General features: G+C 28.7%; 1 protein-coding gene and 1 long non-coding RNA gene across 2 annotated transcripts; both read left to right on the forward strand.

Annotated features, from left to right (window-relative positions):
- The first annotated feature begins 284 nt into the window (after positions 1-284).
- LOC139822109 (uncharacterized) lies at positions 285-3,011 on the forward strand. Its single transcript, XR_011734447.1, has 3 exons — positions 285-336; positions 445-535; positions 2,169-3,011. It is a non-coding gene; the product is annotated as an uncharacterized lncRNA (long non-coding RNA).
- Positions 3,012-8,222: 5,211 nt separating this feature from the next.
- Positions 8,223-22,346, forward strand: LOC139822071 (fatty acid synthase-like). The gene is made up of 20 exons (XM_071793599.1): positions 8,223-8,308; positions 8,404-8,593; positions 8,971-9,218; positions 9,488-9,719; positions 10,133-10,551; positions 10,699-10,992; positions 11,692-11,899; positions 12,018-12,178; positions 12,354-12,671; positions 12,789-13,279; positions 13,740-14,047; positions 14,261-14,659; positions 14,734-15,758; positions 15,832-16,073; positions 16,361-17,054; positions 17,475-18,303; positions 19,956-20,431; positions 20,571-20,825; positions 21,369-21,620; positions 21,697-22,346. The coding sequence occupies exons 2-20, from the start codon at positions 8,434-8,436 to the stop codon at positions 21,829-21,831; spliced, it is 7,146 nt and encodes a 2,381-aa protein (XP_071649700.1). The 5' UTR covers positions 8,223-8,308; positions 8,404-8,433; the 3' UTR covers positions 21,832-22,346.
- The last annotated feature ends 828 nt before the right edge of the window (positions 22,347-23,174 follow it).

Genomic DNA, 23,174 nt, shown 5'->3' on the forward strand with positions numbered 1-23,174 from the left:
TATCTATACATTACAATTATTATACCGCATAGTTTCGTGCTCATATAAAATGTATAAAATAAATCTGTTTAAACATATATGTAAGTTACACACGTGATATGCTAAAGTGCAGTATTTTAATCACATTATTATATCTACTTGCAAAGTATATTAATACATTTATATACATATTCGTATGACATCCGATAAACTTTGACATTTGGTTTAAATGATGTGTTAATTTCGATTGTATGTAAAAATGATATTATTATCAACGAAGATGCTTGTGTCACACCAAGTGTACGCGCGACAGTAACAAAACAGGTCGGGGTACACGAGCCGGTTAGTTGAGCCGAGGTATGCTTATCGGATTTTAGTAATGGCTGGACTGATTTTAATGTCCAGTTCTATTAATATATAGATTAACTTTAATCTCGATTTAACTTACTTTTTATTTTTTTCTAGTTCTAAGAATTTATAATCTGGATTGATAGAAATGGTTTGAACCACCAGTGACTCAGGATATCATATGTAATTATTACGTATACGTATGTTTGTGAGTATACAATCGGGCTATTTTATTATCAATCTTTATATTAAATATTAATAAGTCGAAATATCCTCATGCTGCGCTGTTTGATACAAAACACAGAAAATTATGAACTGGTGTGGATGTGTTAAGTTTATAATAGCCTCAATCGATAGCTAGAGGAGTTGTGTTACATAATAAAAGTGTTATTTAACGCCAATATATTAAGATATTATTGTTTAAATATATTTTTTCGGAAAAAAATAATGATATCACAAAGTCGCACCAATTAAAATATAATTTATATACACTATATGTATAATTTTTTCATTATCATATTACATAAGAATTTCTTACGAAAATATATCTCTTAATATTACATATTTTTAGAAGGAATTTTTTAAATTTTTTGTGAGATCCTCCTCTATAGACTGAACCTAAAGTCTAAAAAAAGTACGTCAAGATTACAATGACAACCAAAAAAAAAATTTCAAAAAATTTAAGTTATTTGTTGTTAAAACAGTTATAACAAATTAATTTTTGTGCGTTAAAATATATAGGTTCAGTTTACGGAAAAATTCTTTATCTAAAAAAAAAAAAAAAAAAAAATGTCGATATCTGCAGTCGTTCGTTACTTATCGTGGCAAAATTAGCGAAAAATGCCATTTCGAGGAAAACACGGTTAAAGTTTAAAATACTAGTTTTAGCTAGAAAATTGATACGTACAAAGCTCAAAAGTTATCCGCGCTATAAAATGACGTCTCCAGATCACATTGCAGCTGTAATCACAGAACATCACAAATTTTTTCGATTTTGGGCTTTCGAGAAATATAACAGTTTGTGTCAGTGCTAAGGAAAGTAATTTACTGATATGTGTGTATAGACAATACACATGTAACCGTACAATAAGAAACCTTGTTTTACCCTATAAGCAGGCCGGAGTTGGGTGTGGTGAACCTCGCTTCGATCCACCTCATCCTATCTCTGCTTACAGGGCGCAACAAGGTCTATCATTGTACGGTTCAGGTTTTCAACTTTCCATGCGAATCGAGATCCACCCCCAACGCAAAGACTGGCAATAGTAGAGAAGTAAAAAGCTTCTGATAAGCAATGATAAATATTGTGAAGTCCTACAGTAGGTCTACATACAAACTCACTCTTCTTATGTACACATTGTTCGAAAATTACGTATATTTTATTTAAATTCGTTTGTTCATAACTTTTAAATAATGACCGACGATTAAGTTATAAGAAAAAATTACTCAGGACAACACATGTCAAGGTTAAAGTCATTGGAGGAGGGTACGTTAATCTAAATAGTTACCATATTTTTTAGCATTTTGTTCAATTTTATTTTGATAATAATTGTTGAATCACGCAAATGTTTATTAAGAAAATTTAATAAAATATAAATTATATTTATTTTAATAAATTACCCTTAATTAAAATATGTTAGTTTCTCTCTTTTTCGCAAAAATATTTATAAAAATATTTAATTAATAACTTAATTTATAATTTAATCCTTTAAATTTTTGTACGGTTTTTTTTCTATGAAAAGAATGGGTAAATATTTTTTAGATTGATAAGAGCTAAATCTATAATAAGTTACTACGCAAACGTTTTATATAAGTTTTATTACATTGGTATTATTAATTTTTAGGTGCGCGATTTGGATACGTGCAAACAAAGGTCGGACTCGTCAGTCTTTTTTCCAAATATAAGTTCAAACCTCGTTCCCAGACTGCAGTGCCGTTTATTTTCAACGAAAAATTATTTGGTCTTGCGGTAAAAGGTGGTACATATGTTATTATTGAACCACGATAAAATAATTGCGTTCTTCCTATATCTTTCGAATAAGAGTAGAATTAAAAATATTTCTGCTCTTATTCGAAAAATATACAGGTGTCTTAGGTTTTAACGGCCAGATTGTGGCCAGTATATGGAGGTGTAAAAACATACAACTATACATACAAATAATTTACTAAAATGATATGTCTAAATTAGAATAACACTCAAAATAATTAATATTTTTAAAAATAATTGTTTTATGTGTAACAGATTTCTTATTTTTACCCGTAGACATATATGGAGGAGTAAAAGCCATAGTGATGTAAGTCAAATTTTTAAAGATATTGACTCGTGTGCATAAATGCAATTTATATATTGTATAGATTACATCTATGCACACGAGTCAATATCTTAAAAAATTTGACTTTTACACCACTTTTACCCCTCCATATATGTCTACGAGTAAATGTAAGGAATCTGTTACACATAAAACAGTTATTTTTGAAAATATTAATTATTCTGAGCGTTATTCTAATTTAGACGTATTCTAATTTAGACGTATCATTTTAGTAGATTATTTGTATTCCACGTAGGTTAGATTCTAATTAAATATTGCGCTTTACTATCGTAATGTTATTTCTAATAAGGAGAAAAATATATTTGTCGTTTTTTTGTATTTTTTCGTATTTCTAATGTAAGTTTTATATAATTTATTTAATAAAAAGAAATAATTTTGTTTAATCAATCTATTAGATTAATCCAATAAAGTTATTTAAGATTAATACGTAATGTACTATAAATTATGGATGGATGTAAGAAAATTTAATAAAATATAAATTATATTTATTTTAATAAATTACACTTAATTAAAATATGTTAGTTTCTCTCTTTTTCGCAAAAATATTTATAAAAATATTTAATTAATAACTTAATTTTTAATTTAATCCTTTAAATTTTTGTACGGTTTTTTTTCTATGAAAAGGATGGGTAAATATTTTTTAGATTGTATTCTGCGTGGTAATCTATACATGATAATTGTCTGATTGTGAGTGTAGATGCATATATCTATTCTTTATTACTTCATCTTATTGAGCGAGACGATAGCGTTGAGAGAGAATAGTGTTTTACTCGCGAGTAAAATACTGGGTAGGCCTTCTTTAAATGTACAATCCTATAGCATAAAATATGTAATATTTGTTGGAGTAGGTTCTTGTACTTATTGTTAGAGGTATATTATCATCGAAGCTCTGTGTAAGGTATCATTAAATGCTAATTAGTCATTTGTCGCAAGACGCGTGAATCGCAAAAATCTATATTCGAACGATCAGACCATTTTTTCATCACCACGTTCTTATATCATTATTATATCTAGTTGTGCTATATCTTTTTTGTTATATAAATATCTTTTATAGAAGCTTTATTATATAAGTGTTTAAAAAATGCCGGTTTAATTAAAATCATTTTGTACCTCTTAAAGACTCCAACATAAAATTAATATTGATTGGAAATCTTTAAATTATTTACTACAATCATATTAAATTTCTCACGATTTTTTAAATCTATTAATAGTTGTGCGTGTTGATTAGTCCCGACTCCCGAATGAATGCTTCCTAAAGTGACTTTTGAGAGAGAGAGAAAAAGAGAGAGAGAGAGAGAGAGAGAGAGAGAGAGAGAGAGAGAGAAAGAGAGAAAAAATAAATTAATATAATTATATAATTAGCATAATTATAATTACTTAATTATTATTAAATCCGATAAGACAAGATTTATTAAATATTATCACAGATTTTTTTTGTCGATAAAAGAGTTTATATATCATGCGATGCATTTTGCGTCGATTATGGTATGAGATTCTTGTTTCTACCGTTTTGAATTTGTAAGTCGCTATTGTCAACGTGACAATGGTGAAATTCAAAACGGTAGAAACAAGATTGGCAAATTTGGCACTCGAGCCTTATTAATATTGTAAAAGTATTAAATGTTTAATTTGCAACAACTAACGCTTTCATTGCGGCAAGTTTATTAAGTACTCATTTATAGAAATTATTGAAATAGATAGTGTGTTAACATATCTATTAATAGCATAAATTTTATATTTAAATAAATAGAATAAATAAAAAAAACACATAGAAAGAAAGTTATTAGATATTTGTTATTACTTTATGATTTTTCATAAATTTTAGATACGTTGCGACATGATTTAACTATAAGAAGTAAAATGATTGCTGTTTTTGTATTTAATGATAAACGATATAATTATAATTTTGTGTTTTATTTATATTGTATATGTAATAATAAAATTATAAAATAAATGAAGATGATATACATGTAAATCACTTATAATGTGCAAGAATGTATCGATTTAAGGAGGTTAGTTGCTCAAATCAGAATGATAAGAATTAGTTCAAATTTATGGAGGATATTCGTCTATATGGGAATCTGTCGTCCATGCCAAAGTTGAAGACAATTGTCTGCATGATTGTCGAGTAATTAATTATTGAAAATAAACTCTTATCTCTTTTATACACAGGTGACATAACAAAAATGTTATACGACACCTGTAATGTAACTCTCGAAAGTGTATTAAAAATAATAAGAATTTAATGAAAATTGGTGCAAATAATTCTTTATATATTTAGAAAAAATTTTTATGAAAACTGAAATGTGTGAGTAGATAGGCTATGCCGGTTCTGGATCAAGGGGTGGTGCTCGCGCGGGGTGCGGGGCGAGGAGATCTCGGCGGCGCGGGGATCTCGGCGGCCACGCCGATGACGTCATCCCCTCTCCACACCGAGACACCGAGATCACCGCGCCGCCGAGATCCCCTCGCCCCACACCCCGCGCGAGCACCACGCCTTGATCCAGAACCGGCATAGCCTATCTACTTGTGTGATTTGTCTATACATTCTAAAATCTTAGAAACAGCTAATTAAATGGATTTCACATATTCATTTGCTGCACTGCATATCCAAGTGTGTTATTTTACTGAAGCTCTTTTTACATATTTCTTGCCGTTAAATTACGTCATTTAACACGGTTGAACGTATACTTAATTTAATATACGATTAAACATGTTAAAATTTCACACGCAACAAAACATGTAAAACAAACTTCAGTCAATTGTATTATTTTTATACGTTTATGCGTGTTGAAATAACACACTTGGATTTACAGTGTAAAACTCGTATATTTTACCCGATGAAAACACATTTTTAAGCTTTCCCCTGCCCCATTGCCTCTGCCACGCAACGTGACGGCAACCAACATCCTTAATTATTAAGTCTATTTTGCGTAGAATATTCATGCACTCAAGATTCTCGTAACGTCCGGTAAACTTTGACGTCTGGTCGATATGCTAATTTCAGTAATTTCAATTGTATGTAAAACCTATTTAACACAATTTTAACTATATTATTATTATTATTATTAATGTTAACTATATTAACTATATATATTTTATTTTTAATAATGATACAATAAATTGTAAAAACAAATTTATTATAAAGTCATTTATAATTGATAAAAGTTTATTAGAGTGTTAATTCGAAGTTTTTAAGCATTTTCAAGCATGTTTTTTTAGAATGTATTTAATATTTTTAAAAGCATCAGTTTGTTAGTTCTTTATAGCAACATTGAATTATAATATTGGAAAAAATTTGTTAGAATATTTTCTAACAAATTGATTAATCTTGATGCACAACATGCATCGAGATTAATCAAATTTTTTTACATGCCGTTAATCATGATAAAAGAGATTTTTAAAATATGCCGCACATTACTTTTCTGTTTTTTAATAGATATACATTTGTATAAAAGATTTGATATTAAAAACAGGCGCGGTTAAACTACAATATATTATCAATAAAATCTAATATAATGATTGTACTTGTATACTATACAATTGCACTATTTTGCCGTGGTTTTTGTTATAAATTTTAAATTGTTTAAAGCGGTCTTAAGATAAAACTGATGATCGCATTAAGCTACTCTGATTAATTTAGCCATATGATAGACGCATATAGTAACACCGCTTATTAAATCAAAATATATTTTATTAGATATAAATAAAGATTCGTGATTAATTAACATAATTATTGCAAACTTTCTTAGGATGTTATTCGCGACAAAACATACATTTGTCCTTGACTAAATGCAAAATTACTTACATACTTTCATAATAGCATTTCGTAAATTCAATCCTTGACTTTTGTGAACAGTGATTCATCCATAACTTAAAGACAATGAGAATTGTTTTCCAATAACATAAGCTTTATTCATCACTTGAAGTTTAACGTTTATTCTTTCAATCAAATATCCTAAACCTGACTGTAATATTCTAAACCTGACGATAGAAATTTAATTTTTTCTACATATTTAGTATCTTTTAAGCAAAATAATAAAAATACGCTTGCAAATTGAGAGCAAATTCAACCAGAATTTGTATCAAAGCCGATGCTATTTGCATCCTCGTTATAGGCTTGTGTTTTATTTGCAAAACTTACTGTTCATAAAATGAGAGCAAAAACAGAGCCAAAATATGCACAGCATAATACAATAGCAATTTGGCAGCAAATATCGATTTGCTTGTTACATAACTCATTCAACATGCTTTTTTAAATAATATCTACTCTTAAATAATCTCTTTTAAATAATATCTATCTCTTTAAGCGTATATTATATTTAAAACCCATAACATTACTTTCACGGCGTACTATATCTCCATATTTATTTGGCACGGGATACACTATATACTGTCTCGTGATTTAATAATTGTTGGGATATCAATTTTAGTAATAATTTTGTAATACTTTGTTCGATTCATTATATGCTTTCAAAAATATTGAATTGAATGTTGAACTAAATTAGGGAAAGGACATTTGAAAACTCTAAGTATAATCAATATCCTAGTATATTTTTTAATCAATTAAGTATAATATGCTATTTGAAAATTGTTAGAAGTTTATTATCTGTAGTATTTTTAAAGATAAAATATATGATAGCTTTGACTACGTACAATTAAAATTGGCATATGCACCAAATGTCGAAGTTTACCGGATGTTATTCTTGAATACATAAATGCAATATGCAAAGTAGATATAACAATGTGATTAAATCAATGTGCATTTGCATACCACGTGTAAGTTACGTGCGAACACCAAATAATCTTAATTTATCTTATTTTGTATCACGTATAAATATATAAAATAAAATTAATTTTTTTTTCTTGTAAAAATATCTAAATAAAGATATTCTAGTGCAATAAATTAATGTGGAATGGCAAGCATAGAATCATGTAGTGCAATAGTCATAATATTATTTGTATTTTGTATTAATTTCGAGTTTTTATTGACCATTAATTTACTAGTTAATAATCAACATTTGGTGAAATGCATTTGAACCAAGGTAATAATTAAAACAAATATACTGTAACGAGACAAATAAAACAATTATAAGTTATATCGTACAGTATTACTTTTGTCAATAAATTTTGTGGCTTATTATTCTTATATTTCTGTTTACATTTAATATAATTTTTATTCGGAAAGAAGAACTATGTATAGAGCTTGCTCGTTCGATTATCTTAAACTGTCCTGAACTTATATAAACATCTATGAATAATAATTATATATCTCGAACACATTAGTAGATATTAAAATGGCGTTTTATCGCATAATTAAATTATTTTACAATATACTTTAAGCTTATTACAACTGTAAAGCGATAATAAATAATAATTTTTTGGTATGTGTTTCTGAATCCGTTCTCCATTACGCATTAGTAAGTTATATCTATGTCAAAAATTTCCATGATTATGTAATAAGTAATAAGCATATATACTACAATGGAAATCAGCTATTGAAATATTAATATTCAATGCTACTGCAACATTAATATGTATATGTTTGAAGTGAACAGAAACAATAAATTAGAGGAGCAGAGTTGTACAATTTAGTTACTCTTTAACTTCAACTTTGATTGTTTCTACTGCTATATTGCTAGTAGTTCCTATTGGTATGTATATAATATTATATTGTATTTAATTTTTTTAATACATTTTACATTTACAACTAATTTCTCAAAAAATGAATAATGGTATCTCATTCTAGAATTATCTGTTTTGAAAAAGTATCGGAATCATGAATCGACCTGATTTATGTATCAGTGCCGATGTTGAAGAAGTTGTTATTTCTGGTATTGCTGGTCGATTTCCTAACACTAATAATCTGAAAGAATTTCAAGAAAATCTTCTTAACAAGCTAGATCTTGGTTCGAACGATCATGGACGGTGGAATAATTGTAATAAACTTCTTTCTTCTTAAGATTGAGATACATATTTATATTATTTATGCAGATATGTACTTTAGAGTAAAAAAATCATATTTTATTTAACGTATTTTCAACTGTAATTAAGAATTCATAATATTTAATTTAGTTGTCTTTAAAAACAGTATCAAGATCGAGAAAATGCACTATACTATATCACAACAATAATTTTTATATTTATGTAAAAAAATATAAATTACTTTTCGTTAATTAACAAACATTTTTATGACTTTGTTATTTTCGGAACAATTTTTTTTACATATTATATGAATCTTTGAAAACATTTTTTTTATTTTTGACAAGAAAAAATACATATGTATTCTTACAAAATATATTGAACTTTTATGTAGGCTATGATATGCCTGATCGAATCGGTAAAATCAACAATATAGAAAAGTTTGATCCAGAATTTTTCAACATATCCACAACAGAAGCTCATACAATGGAGCCCATGGCCAGAATGTTACTCGAGCATACTTACGAAGCAATTATAGATGCGGGTGTTAATCCTAAAGAGTTACGAGGAACTAGGACGGGTGTTTTTACAGCAATTTGTTCTTCTGAAACTCAAGTCTTATTCACCTATTATAAACCGCAGGTATTCATCGCGATGTAAATAATTTATGCAATATAATTAATAAAAATTTTTCTGAGAGAACAGTAATTATATACATGTAAAATTCTTATTGTAAATATAGAAATTTGTTTCTTTACGTAAAATATATAAAAATTATACAAGAGCAAAAGATTTTTAAGTAGCTTTAAAAATAAATATATTTTTAAATAAATATTTACTTGTGTGTGTGTGTATATATTAATTGTAAATTTTAATATCTTAGTACGTTTAAAAATATGTATTATGATTAGTTGAATGGATTACCGTTGGTTGAGTGCAGCAAAGCTGTCATGGCAAAAAGAATTTCTTACTGGCTCGGCATTATTGGACCATCGTATAATATTGATACTGCATGTAGTTCAAGTAACTTTGCCATGATGGAAGCTTACAGACTGATTCGGTCCGGAGAATGTAACGCGGCTATTGTCGCTACTGCTAATATATGCCTTCATCCTTATGCAAATTATCAATTTTATCGTCTAGGTATTTATTATATTTTTAATACTGTTGTACAATACTGATAAATTTATTTATACTTTGTACATTTTCATCTTTATGTAAATTTCGGATTTTATTATCTTGATATGTATTTTAGGTATTTTTCGTACTTTTGTTAGATAACTTAGATATTATCGAATAATCTAGAAGAATTACATCTTCTTTGGACACTTCTTTTTGCTTTTTACTTTCATTGTAAAATTATAAAACTTTTTTTGTATGTGTGAAATAAACTTATTGACTGCATTATTTTTTCTGTTCGTTTAACAGCGCGTTCCGCACAACAAATATATATTTTATCTAAAATGAACAACATATCCGTGCCTCCTCTATATCTCTGCATTTAATAAATTGAATCGAAACTTGAAAAATTTCATTTACTGATTGATTTCTTTTAGGGGTGCTGTCTGCTAACGGTTATTGTAAACCCTTTGACGAAGAAGGTACCGGATATATGCGCAGCGATACGATCGCAGTAGTGTATCTGCAAAAGGCAAAAAATGCACGAAGAATATATGCGACCGTCATATCAGGTAAAACAAATTGCGATGGTTTTAAAGAAGAAGGTATTACCTTTCCATCGTTTGAAAAGCAAAAAGTGCTGTTGGAAGAATTGTATGAGGAATGTGGAATCTCACCTAGTGAGTTATCTTACATGGAGGCTCATGCAACTGGTACTATAATCGGTGATCCTGTAGAAGTTATGTCCATTGACCAATCTTTATGCGCTAAAAGAAACACTCCTTTGTTAATGGGCTCGGTAAAATCGAATCTTGGACATTCCGAACCCGCCAGTGGTCTTTGCCAAATAGCAAAGGTATAATTGTAATAAAATAATTTAACATTATTGTCTTCGCTTGAAATGTTATTACAGCAATTATATTTATATTTTCCTATATTTTTATAATTACAATACATACACATGTAATGATTACTACTAGCAAAAAAATATGATTTCTTAAAGGTATTATTGGCGATGGAAACTGGTATAATTACGCCTACTATACACTTCAAGCGTCCGCGAAAAGAGTTGACTGCTATTATCGAAGGAAGAATAAAGATTATCACGGAACCAACGGAATGGGAGGGTGGTTATGTAGGTGTTAATTCCTTTGGATTTGGAGGGGCTAATTGTCACATATTGCTGAAATCGAATTCTAAACAAAAAATCAATGATGGAGTACCGAGCGATGATTTACCTAGGCTTGTAACCGTGTCCGGACGTACGGAAGAAGCAGTTAAAATCATCTTAGATGACGTAAGCAAATATTAATCGCTTATTTTATTTATCTTAGGATCTATTTCCGATTTTATAACATTTATCTTTTCTTCTGCGATATGATACAAGTATAACTATTTCTGTTGTTAACTATACGCAAACTATTTCAATATTTATTCTCTACTTAAGGGATTTCTCTACTCTAGTGGTCTGCAAAATTGGTAACTTTTAAGATATTTAAGATATTTTTTAAGAACAATGAAAACTGGTATTTTTAAATTTATATGTATATGTTCTTTATTAATTTAAGAATAATGATTTGGCTGATAATCGAAAATTGTCATATTTACGTACTCTTATTTGTTTTCATCTTTTTTTCTTTCTTAATTTTCTCAAGAAATTATTTATTCAATTGTATTGTTATTTCTTATATTATATATTTTTATATTAGAAATATAATATATACAACTAAGGTAAATATATTTAACTATATTTATTAATATTAATTTAACAACATGTTTATATAACGTTTAAAAAGATATTTTTGCAACATTCTAAAATAAATTTAAATTTGCTCGAAGAAAAAAATGTCTAAGCGCATTATTTAAAATATTAAATAATAATAATATATTCTAAAAGAAATTTTTTGTAACATAGAATAATAATATCTTCCTTCTCTCTCTTTATGTAAAATTATTCCACAAAAGTATGATAAATGTTTCCTTTTACTGAATGTAGGTGCGAAGTCGATCAGTAGATGCAGAATACATATCTCTACTACACCATATTCATAGTGATAATATTGAAGGTCATCTTTATAGAGGATACATGATAACTGGGTCTAAAATATCTCATAATACAATTAATAAAGTGGAGCGCTGCTCATATATAAAAAGGCCAATTTGTTTCATATTTTCTGGACTAGGATCTCAATGGTTTGGAATGAGTAAGTGTGTGTGTGTGTGTGTGTGTGCGCGCGCGCGCGTGTGCACGTGTATACATATAATGTATCTATACGTTAGAGGGGATTAAAAAATTTTTCTTAAATTTTCTTAATTTGGCAGGTCGAGCTCTAATGAAATTTCCAGTATTTGCCAAAGCAGTCCAGAAATGTGATAGCGTTTTGAGATCTTATGGCATATTCTTTACAGATATTTTAACAAGCGAAAACAAAATTATTTTCGACAATATTATTAATTTATTTTTAGCTCTTGTTGGACTGCAGGTAAAAAAAGAAAAATTCCTTGATTAAACTTTATAAATGTCTTATTTTGTATATTTAATTTAATATTTTGTACATATCATATATCAAATATACAATAATTAAACTTTTATTTTATTATCCTAATAATTATTTAAAACAAATGGAAAGATATTCTTTTTATACATATGTATCACAGATTGGAATGGTAGATCTTTTAACATCCATTGGTATCATTCCCGATTTTATAATCGGTCATTCCATTGGTGAGCTAATTTGTGGATATGCCGATGGATGTTTAACGGCCGAAGAAACGATTCTGTCGGCATACTTCATCGGTTTAGCTCTTCAGGAGTCGAAAATAATTAACGGTTCCATGGCTGAAATTAATCTCGATCTTGGAACTTTAAAAGTTATGTGTCCTTCGGACATCGATATATCTTGTTACAATAGTTCTTCTAATTTTATCGTGAGCGGCCCAACAAATTCTATAAAAGCATTTCTCACCAAACTGCAGGTATATTAATGCTTATAAGTAACGTAATATTTTCTGATTAATTTCTTTAAATAGTTTTTTTTTAACAAACAATAATAATAATATTAATAATACTTACGAATTTATGCATTCTTTTAGGCTAATGGAATTTCTACAAAAGAAATTTTTTGCAGTTATATACCTTTTCATAGTCGTTACATCAAACCTGCTGCAGCTAAGTGTGAAGAATACTTGAATCGGATATTACCACAAAAAAAGTTTCACAGTTCAAAGTGGCTGACATCCCCAAATGAGTACTCCAATACTATACCTTCATGTTCAAAATACTATACAAATCATTTGTTATTGCCGGTATTATTCGCAAAGGCGATACGTTCAATCCCAAGAGACACAATAATGATTGAAATACCGTCTCAGAATATTCTTCAGTATATTTCAAAGGATTCTTTATATCCTATGGTAACAAATGTAGCGTTACATGAATGTATGAAAAGTCATAGTTGTGATATATTTTTAGAAACAATTGGAAAACTGTACAATGCAGGCTTACAGCCGCAAATAGCAAATCTCTATCCGACAGTAGAATTTCCTGTAAGCCGCGGAACACCGATGATTTCTCCTCTTATAAGGTATAGTAAGCATGTTTTAAGTACGCGAATACAAGTAGATATCATAAATCGCCGAATAATGAAAATTATCATGGATTTTAAAACATTTACATGAATTAGATAAAAAACATGATAAAATATAGGTATTAACAAACAAAATAATATTGGATTAGTTTTTTCATATTTTTTGTCCACTAATTTTTTTTATATTAAAAATTGGTTCTTGTTTGTCGGAAAACTAAAACTGTTATCTATATTATATCATAGAGCCATACCTATAGTTTGAAGATTTTATTGTTCTGCTTATCCCAGGGATAAATATACCTTAATTGTCTCATACCTATGCAAAAATCGAAGAATGGTGGAATTTTATAGAATTAGTATTTAAATATCGATTATGTCAATAAGTGACTAACAAATAAAATACTATTTATTTATACCTGCATTATATATATGAGAAGCTTTAATGACGTTTTTGCAGATGGAATCATACCGAAGATTTCTATGTAATGAAACATAGTGCGGCAAAAGTAATTAAAAAAAGAGAAATGATTGTCAGTATCAATATAGCTGATGAGGAATTCATGTATTTAACGGGCCATGTCGTTAATGAAAAAAATTTATTTCCTGCTACGGGGTATCTCTTCTATATTTGGGAGATGATGGCATCGTTAAAGATGAAAGAGTATTATACAAATATACCAATTGTATTTGAAGACGTTAATTTTATTCGTGCTACAGTGTTATCACAACAAAATGAGATTGAATTTACTCTCTCGATCCAAGAAGGTAATGTTATACTTATTTAATTATATTAAATAATTATTTTTCTTTCCTGAATATTAGATTTTAAGATTTATGCACATTTTAAGATGCAATATTTAAAATGTAAGAAATATATGGATGAGAATAAACCGAATGTATTAGAATTATTTTTACGAGTCAACTGCTTTTGTATAGGTATCATGTAATTAAAAAAAAAAATTATACCTACATATCTAGGTAGCAACAGGTTTGAAATAATCGAAGGAGACAGTGTTGTTGTTACTGGAACAGTACGCATTCCAACCAATATTGAAAATGAAAAAATATCTGCTAATCTTGCTGAATATATCGATGATGAGGAAGAAATGAATACAAAAGACATCTATAAGGAATTAAGACTTCGCGGTTATCAATATACCGGTGTATTTCGTGGATTGAAAAGCGCATCGGTTACGGGATCAAACGGCCATATCACCTGGACGTGTAACTGGGTAGCATTTATGGACAACATGTTACAAATGATGATTTTGGGACAGAGTTCAAGAAGCCTCTTGGTTCCAACAAGAATACGCAAACTGACAATCGATCCGAAATATCACATACGGATAACTCAGGATTATCCAATTGGAGAAAGACGTAAGTGTGATTCAGTTCAAAAGCAATTGCACGAAATATCAATTTTAATTCTAATTATTTATACTACATTACAGAATTCTCTGTTCGTCATTACAAGTCTCTAGATACTATAATATCTGGAGGAATAGAAATTTGTGGCATTATGGCTACACCTATATCTCGCCGACAAAAAGTAGTTAATACCGTTCTTGAAGAATACAAATTTGTTGCTCATCGTGATTTAGGAACTATGTCGTTGCAAGATGCAGTAAGAATGTCGGTGCACATTGCACTTGAATGTTACAATGTGACAAGTGTTAAAATTATCGAATTTGTCGATGACAGTGACAATGTGACACCAGAAGATTTAAATTCTCCACTTGTTAGTGAAATCTTAAATAATTTACCGCAGATTCGCCATCACATCAGACTCGCGACGACTCACGAGAGATTTCCAAATATCTCTTTGCCCAACAACGTTTCTACAACGGAGATAACTAAGTTGTCAAAAGACGAGAATTGTTTAATGATCTTTGGTTTCGATATTTTGACAAAAAATAGCAAGACATTATACGAACAACTGCTGTCTCTGTTAATGCCGCAAGGCTTTTTACTAACTCTGGAAAAATCTGATGCGGTCTACGATTATTCATGCCTGAAAGCATATGAGCTGGATGTCATATTGGAGAAACAGATAAATGAAAAGACGCTTTTACTATTAAGAAAAACGCAAAATATTGCGAAAAACCAGCGGATTGTACATGTAAACAATTATGAGTTTACATGGGTAGATGAACTAAAATCAATCATGAGTGTGCAAAGCGAGGCTGGTGTAGATACGGAGACAATTCTCGTCGCGGAAGGAGATTTCGAATCCGGGCTACTCGGTCTTATTAATTGTTTGAGAAGAGAATCAGGCGGCGAAATAATTAAAGGCGTATTTATTCAAGATGATAAAGCTCCTGCTTTTTCTTTGCAAGAGCCATTGTACATGAAACAGCTGCAATTGAATCTACCTATCAATGTCTTACGTTCCGGTAACGTTTGGGGCTCATACAGACATTTTCCATTACCATCGTTGAAACCAAACCTCGTACAGTGTGCTTACGTTAAACAGCTGGTACGTCAAGGAGTATAATACTGTTCTAAATTTTATTATAAATATTAATTATTTATGTTTATTTATATGACAGGTACAAGGGGATCTGAGTACTCTTTGCTGGGTACAGAAGAGAATGCCTTTCTCCATTAAGCGTGAGGATCTCGTTAATGTAATTTATGCGCCGCTCAATTTCAAAGATATTCTGTTGGCTACTGGTAAAATCGCCGTCGAGTCTATCACATTATTTGAATACGATTATAATCATTTAATTGGTTTAGAATTTGTTGGAATTGATATGAGTGGACGAAGAATAATGGGAATGTGCTCATACGGGTAAAATTATGAACGTTTTACTATCAATACTCAATGAAGAAAATTATTTACATTAAATATAAATATAGTAGTATTAATTTAATATTTAATATAGTTTTAATTTTATCGGCTTAAATTTGAACTTGAGTATAAAAGTATGCTTCAAATAAAGTAAAAAATAAAAAAAAACCCTCTACATTTTACACTTATATACTACTTCTGTATAATATATTTTATATTAGTAAGTAGTTACAACTTTTTTACGGGACATGTACAAATTATATACTTTCAAACATTATTACGTTTAGAGGTACGACGAACATTTGCGTGGCTGAAAAATATCTCAGTTGGGTCATACCAGATAAATGGACATTGGAAGACGCAGCAACGATTCCGTGTGTGTACAGCACGTGCTACTATGCTTTGTATATAAAGGGTAACATGAAAAAAGGAGACAAAGTGTTGATTCATTCTGGTACTGGAGGCATTGGTCAAGCTGCGATTCATCTTGCGCTTCACGAAGGTTGCGAAGTGTTTACGACAGTTGGAACTGACGAGAAACGCCAATTTATAAGAGAAACGTTTTCCTCTATTCCCGAAGATCATATTGGAAACTCTCGAGATACAAGCTTTGAACAAATGATTATGCAGCGTACAGGAGGTCGTGGAGTGGATATCGTATTGAATTCCTTAGCCGAAGAGAAATTGCAAGCATCTGTTCGCTGTTTAGCAAATGGTGGTCGTTTTCTAGAAATTGGAAAATTTGATATGATTTCCAATAATCCATTGAACTCGTCTATTTTCTCCAAGGGTATCAGTTTTTATGGTATTTTGTTAGATAAATTAATTTATTCAAATGCAGAACAAAAGTCAAGATTATGGAAAAGAATAACAGAAGGTTTAGAAAATGGTGCTATTAAACCGCTATGTAGAAAAGTCTTTGAGAGAAATGAAATAGAATCTGCTTTTAGACATATGGCTGCTGGAAAACATATTGGCAAGGTATAATTATTTCTTAATACGCAGAAGTATGTAATTAATTATGTTATTAAATATTTTTTCAAGTTATATTAGAAAGATTTTTTTTTTAATTAATGCTGCATGTATAAAGATCGTAACAAATACAAATTTACTTAAATAAATTTTTATTGAATAGCATTTTTTATTTATATTAATGAGTAACATTAATTATTCGTTTTTTTACAATTAAGAGTACATTAACATAGTTTTTTATCTGATGCATTAGGAAAAAAATGTAATTTCTTGTACTAATAAAATTAAATCATGAAAAGTGTTAGAATTAATAAAAAAATTAATGATAAAATGCAAAATAACATATATAATAAAATGTAAGATAAAAATTTCGTTTTTTAGACATTTTTGCTTCGTAATAATTATTGTATTTTAACTGATTGTTTGTAGGTAATACTAAAAGTTCGAAAAGAAAATGAGCCTTTGGATGCTCCTCTACTTGCTCATCCGCAATATTATTGCTTGGAACATAAATGTTACGTCATTTTAGGCGGACTAGGCGGTTTTGGTTTAGAGTTAATAAATTGGTTAATTTTTCGAGGTGCAAAAAATCTAATACTGACATCACGAAATGGGATAAGAACTGGTTATCAGCAATCAAGAGTAAAGCTATGGCGATCTTACGGTGTAGATGTACAGATCGTTACAGTCGATAATAATTTGAAACATGAAGATTGTGAATCTATATTAAAATTTGCTGAGGAAAGAGCACCAGTGGACGCTATATTTAATCTTGCAGTTGTTTTAAAAGATTGTATATTTCAAAATCAATCACCGCAAACGTTTGAAGACTCATTCAAATCGAAAGCATGGATGACAAAAAAAATGGACGAATTGTCGAGGAAGATCTGTCCACAACTTCGACATTTTGTTGTCTTTTCCTCCGTCTCGTGTGGAAGAGGAAACGCAGGTCAGACAAATTATGGGATGGCTAATTCCGTAATGGAGAGAATCTGTGAAAAGAGGATGGAAGAAGGATTACACGGTTTAGCGATACAATGGGGTGCCATTGGTGACGTTGGACTCGTGGCAGATATGCAAGAAGAAAGTAAGGAATTGGTTATTGGAGGTACATTGCAGCAACGAATAATCTCTTGTTTGAATACGTTAGAAGTATTCTTGCTCCAAGACCACCCTGTCGTAAGCAGTATGGTAGTTGCTGAAAAAGCAAATATTGGCGGATCAATGAATATTTATGATACAATTAGTCATATCATGGGTAAGCAATTTTGTAAAACGTTAGTGTAAAAAATGTCTTAAATATTTACAATTTTTATCACGAAGTAAGTTTTAAATCTTTTATATCGTATTTACATATATCGAATGGTTCGTTATTTTTCTCGTGTGAGTATAATTAAATAACACACATTGGTTGTTCACGTTGGAACGATTTTAGCAACATTAGAATAATTAAATGTTTTCTTACCTAGTTTGAAACTTACAAAAATTGTTACGTTTTTTATAGTTATTTTATCTTTACAATTATTTTTTAAGAAACGCGGTATAAAAGAGCTTTCGTAAAAAAGAATTATAAGTTTATTATTTTTATATTAATAATGAAAATAATTTAAAAGTTTTTTTTGGGCCTCAAATTTTCTAGAAAAATTAGAAAATTAATTTTTTTATTAAACTAATAACTTATTTTCAATTAATTGATAACTGATTATATACTTATTACCTACATATTTTATTTTATAGAAGAAGAGAAGTTAATAAGAAATATACTCTTTTTTAAATTTTTATTTACTTGTCAAAAGATCTTTTTTTAGTAGCATATATGTATATTATACCTTATATGTTCACTAATTTTCCTTTACTGCTGGAAGACAGTATCACCAAAAATTTAAAAACTTTATAGATTGTTCTATTATTACGTCCAAGTATCTGTGTAAAATTTGAGCACAATTCTTTTATTGGTTTAAAAGTTATTTGATTTTTTGTTTGCATTGATTCTTATGGTATCTCGGGATTGGCTGTACCAATCTGATTTGGATTGGTCGCAATCGAAAGCTTGTATCGACATTATATTTAAAAAATATCGTTAGATTTTTTTATTGCGGCTTTAGTTTCTGAAATATTTTAATCGAAAGTTTGTTGACGTATGAATTTTCTTCTTATTCTTATAATTTGATGAGGAAGTAGTGTTACGAATTAAATCAAATTTTTTATATATGCTAATGAAACTAATAAATATTCGTAAAGCTCATTTGGATCCACGTACTCGTTTAAAAGTTATTTACCTAAAACTGTAGTAAAACATGGTCAATACGCTGTATAAGTCATTTTAGTTTATAAAACTTGATAATAACGCAGTGATACAGTAGGTACACAGATGCATTGAAAGTGTTTACGGTCCGATTCAGTATCGAAATTTTAGGTTAAAAAAATAAAAAGTACATAATTAATAGCAATTAAATCGTTAAGAATCATGTTATTTTACGATGGTTGAACTTCTTATGTAATATAAATTTATTTATTTTATATTTCAGACGGTTTAAACCTAAGAAATCTGCAGTTTTTAAATAAAAGCATTTTTTGCTGGTGTTGTACCGTCCAAACATCCTTAAACTGTTCCTCCTTGATATCTTTTGAAGTCTTTTAGCTTCTCACATTATTAAATCTTAAAATTTTTAAAAGTTCAAATAAACTGTACACTAATTTACGTTAATTAAGAAATAATTAACAATACAGTACAATAACAATTATAAAGCATTTGTACTGAAATAACTGATTGCATATACATGTAAAAATAGTAACAATTTGAAACTTACATTAGAGTCTTTGTTGGTATAAGATTTTAGGAAAAATTAAATAGAATGTGACATAAAACTTATTTATAAATAATAGTCTTCTTACTGTATTTTAAAATAGGATTGAAGAACATAAACGCAGTGCCGCAAAACGTGCCATTGGCGGAAATGGGTATGGATTCGATGATGGCAGTTGAAATTAAGCAAACGTTAGAAAGAGAGTTCGACATTTCTTTGACAGCACAAGATATTAGAACTCTAAATTTTGCTAAACTTAGACAAATGACAATTACAGCCGAACAAGGAAACATACACGACATAAATAAAATTGATACAAGTAATTTGGAAGGTTTGGACATGCTAATTCAAAGAATAAAGGATTCAGACTTGGTTCCAGATATTCTTGTAGAACTTGGTACAAGGAAAGAAATTGATCGAGGCAATATATTTCTCTTACCGGGAATCGAAGGATGTTCAAGTGTATATAAATCTGTAGCATCACGAATTGAATCTTCGGCAACGTGTTTGCAACATGGTGTACTTAATATTCCCGACGGAAGTCGTTCAGTGATGAAGACAGCCGCTTATTTGCTGCCTGTAATAGAAGTTTTATTAACATTTCTATAATATTTTAATTATTTTTAAAATAATTTATGTATAATAAGGAATATTTAACAACTACAAGTTTTTCATATATTACTATAGCTTATATATACATTAATGTTTATTTTCTTAGCACATATTGAAGAAAATTAAAAACCAAAAAGAATTTTTAATAGTGGGTTATTCATTTGGATGCTTAATTGCCATCGAATTAGCAAGATTATTGGAAGCTAATAATTTCTCAGGACGGTTAATATTAATAGACGGAGCTCCTGACCAAATGAAAATTTTGGCTAATCGATATTTTCACTGTACTTTACAAGAAGAGTTACAAAATATAGTATTACTTGGTTTATTGGAAATATATACCACAATTAGCAAAAAAATGGTTAGTATATTATAAAGAGCGCACTTAGATTTTTTATTGTAAAAATTTTTCATATTAATATTTAACTTTATATAAATTTAATTAAAACAACGACACACACACATAAAATATTTCATTATAACGTGAACATTCTTCAGGAATTTGTATATGAATTTTGAAATAGTAAAACAAGAATGTGTTTATCTTATCTCATTTCTTGTGTGAGTGTAGAAAATCTAGACTGAGGTTTAAATTAAAAGATACTTTTACATACGGTGAATAAGTAAAATTAATAATACATTTATAACATACATTTATAACACACAATTATAATAATAATATTTATTATTTAAAGATACATAAAGTGAGGATTAAATAATAATAATAATTTGGAGATAGAATGAATGGATGTTAATAATTATAGAAGATAATTTAGAGATTTTAGTACCTCAAGTTTAGTAACTCAATAATTTCTTTTACTAATGATGAAACACAGATGTTATTTTTAATTTAGCATGTTTTATTCTTATTAATCATACAAAATGCAAATATTGTTATTTACAGCTTGCGTTAGAGCTGAACAAATATAATACATGGGAAGAGAAGTTAAAAATATTTCATGCTTACTTCCCGAAGGAGTTAAATGTATTGAGCATCGAAAATCAAAAACTTGTATGTTTGACAGTTTACAATCATATAATCGCTATACAGGATTATAATATATCTTCATTACCTCGCCTTAAATCACCTATAACATTGCTAAAGCCCACATTTCCGATTGCTTCTTTTACTGAAGAGGATTATGGTCTACATAAGGTAAATAAATCTATAATTTGGATAGATATTTTTGAAATAAAACTGTTTTTAAAAATAACAAGGAACTTATTTTTAGGTTACCGAAGGTAAAGTGCAAATTCATTATGTGGAAGGTAATCATAGCACAATGATGGACAACGACAAAATCATATCAGCTATTAACGAAGAATGGATAGAAGATAATGAGATAGAAGATAATATAATACAATAAATATATATACTTTATCGGGACGCGGTAACATTAAAACAAAATATTTCAAAGATATTATATATCAGGAAATAAGATGTCTTTCTGATAATGTTATTCTACAATACGTCGACCTTTAAAATTTAAAATAAACATAGTATAAAAAAATATGTGCGCTTAAATTTTTGTGTTTAACAATATATTTCGAGAAGTAAAGAATCCAATTAATTTCAGACAATTATGCTTCTTTTATGTCTTAGAAAGACTATATCATAATTGTCCGGAATCAATTTCATTCTTAAGATATATTGTAAAACACAACAATTTAAGAGTGCATATCTTTCTTTATGTGCTCATTTTAAGGTTTAGAATATCTGAACAACCTCTCAAGGATAACGCTTATATTTGATAGTATTCTAAGCAATTATCATGGTAAGATATATGTAAAATGTTTTAGGCAAAACTTTTATGATTTTTTTTATGTATGTTATAACTGTGTATTTAAGTTTTTCAAAAATCTAATAAAAGTCTTCAAAATACTTCCACTTTTATAATTATTTTCCTGAATTTATATATTTCTTCTATAAATAAAAATTAAAAACATTTTTATATCTAATTTATATTCCTAAATAATAATGTTATTCTACAACATTACATCTTTCAGAAATAAGATAAAAATTTGTTATATGCGTTGCTGTCGCTTTTATGTAGAGCTTGCGGATCTTTTGCGCAGTGCAGTACAACATTTCTAGCATTATATTGCAGATTATGAATAATATTATAGCAAGAGTAATAATAATTTTTATTGTTGCTATCTAGAATTACTAAACCTTCTGTTTCTTTCAGTCTTTATAGATTATTATTTTCTTTTTAATATCTTAATCTAGTTTCTAAAAACTATTTTTTTATACTTTTATATGACTCTTATTTTTTTATATCGCATTTTCATATTAATTTTTAAACGTACTTAATAATATTAAATAATTTTTAAATGTTTGTATAATAATTATATATTTTGTATCATTTATTATAAATATTATAATAATTTTATTGGACAAAAAATATTTCAAACATGACTTCTGCATCAAAATCATCTTGCTACACTTATATATAGTTGCAATCTTCGATATTACATTCTGTTGATGTTTTTTTGAAACTTATTTTTTACTGGATTTTTTAATTCTTTTAGTCTGTCATTTACGTACATATTCATTTTTAAACCATGAATATTTAAATAAGCTGGCATTTGGCTCTCTTGTTCCCTCCTCTCTTTCTCTTTCTCCCTCTCTCCCTCTCTCCCTCTCACCCACCTTTCCACCTTTCCTCTATTTCCCTCTCCATCCTCTCTGTCGTTATAGGAATGTATC

Source organism: Temnothorax longispinosus, chromosome 11 (assembly GCF_030848805.1).
Source record: "Temnothorax longispinosus isolate EJ_2023e chromosome 11, Tlon_JGU_v1, whole genome shotgun sequence".
Lineage (NCBI taxonomy): Eukaryota > Metazoa > Arthropoda > Insecta > Hymenoptera > Formicidae > Temnothorax > Temnothorax longispinosus.

Coding starts and splice junctions, on each gene's coding strand:
- LOC139822071 (XM_071793599.1), top strand. CDS start 8,434: ATGAATCGACCTGATTTATGTATCAGTGCCGATGTTGAAGAAGTTGTT. Junction 8,594..8,970: donor TCATGGACGGTGGAATAATT/GTAATAAACTTC, acceptor ACTTTTATGTAG/GCTATGATATGCCTGATCGA. Junction 20,432..20,570: donor CAGCCGCTTATTTGCTGCCT/GTAATAGAAGTT, acceptor TTATTTTCTTAG/CACATATTGAAGAAAATTAA.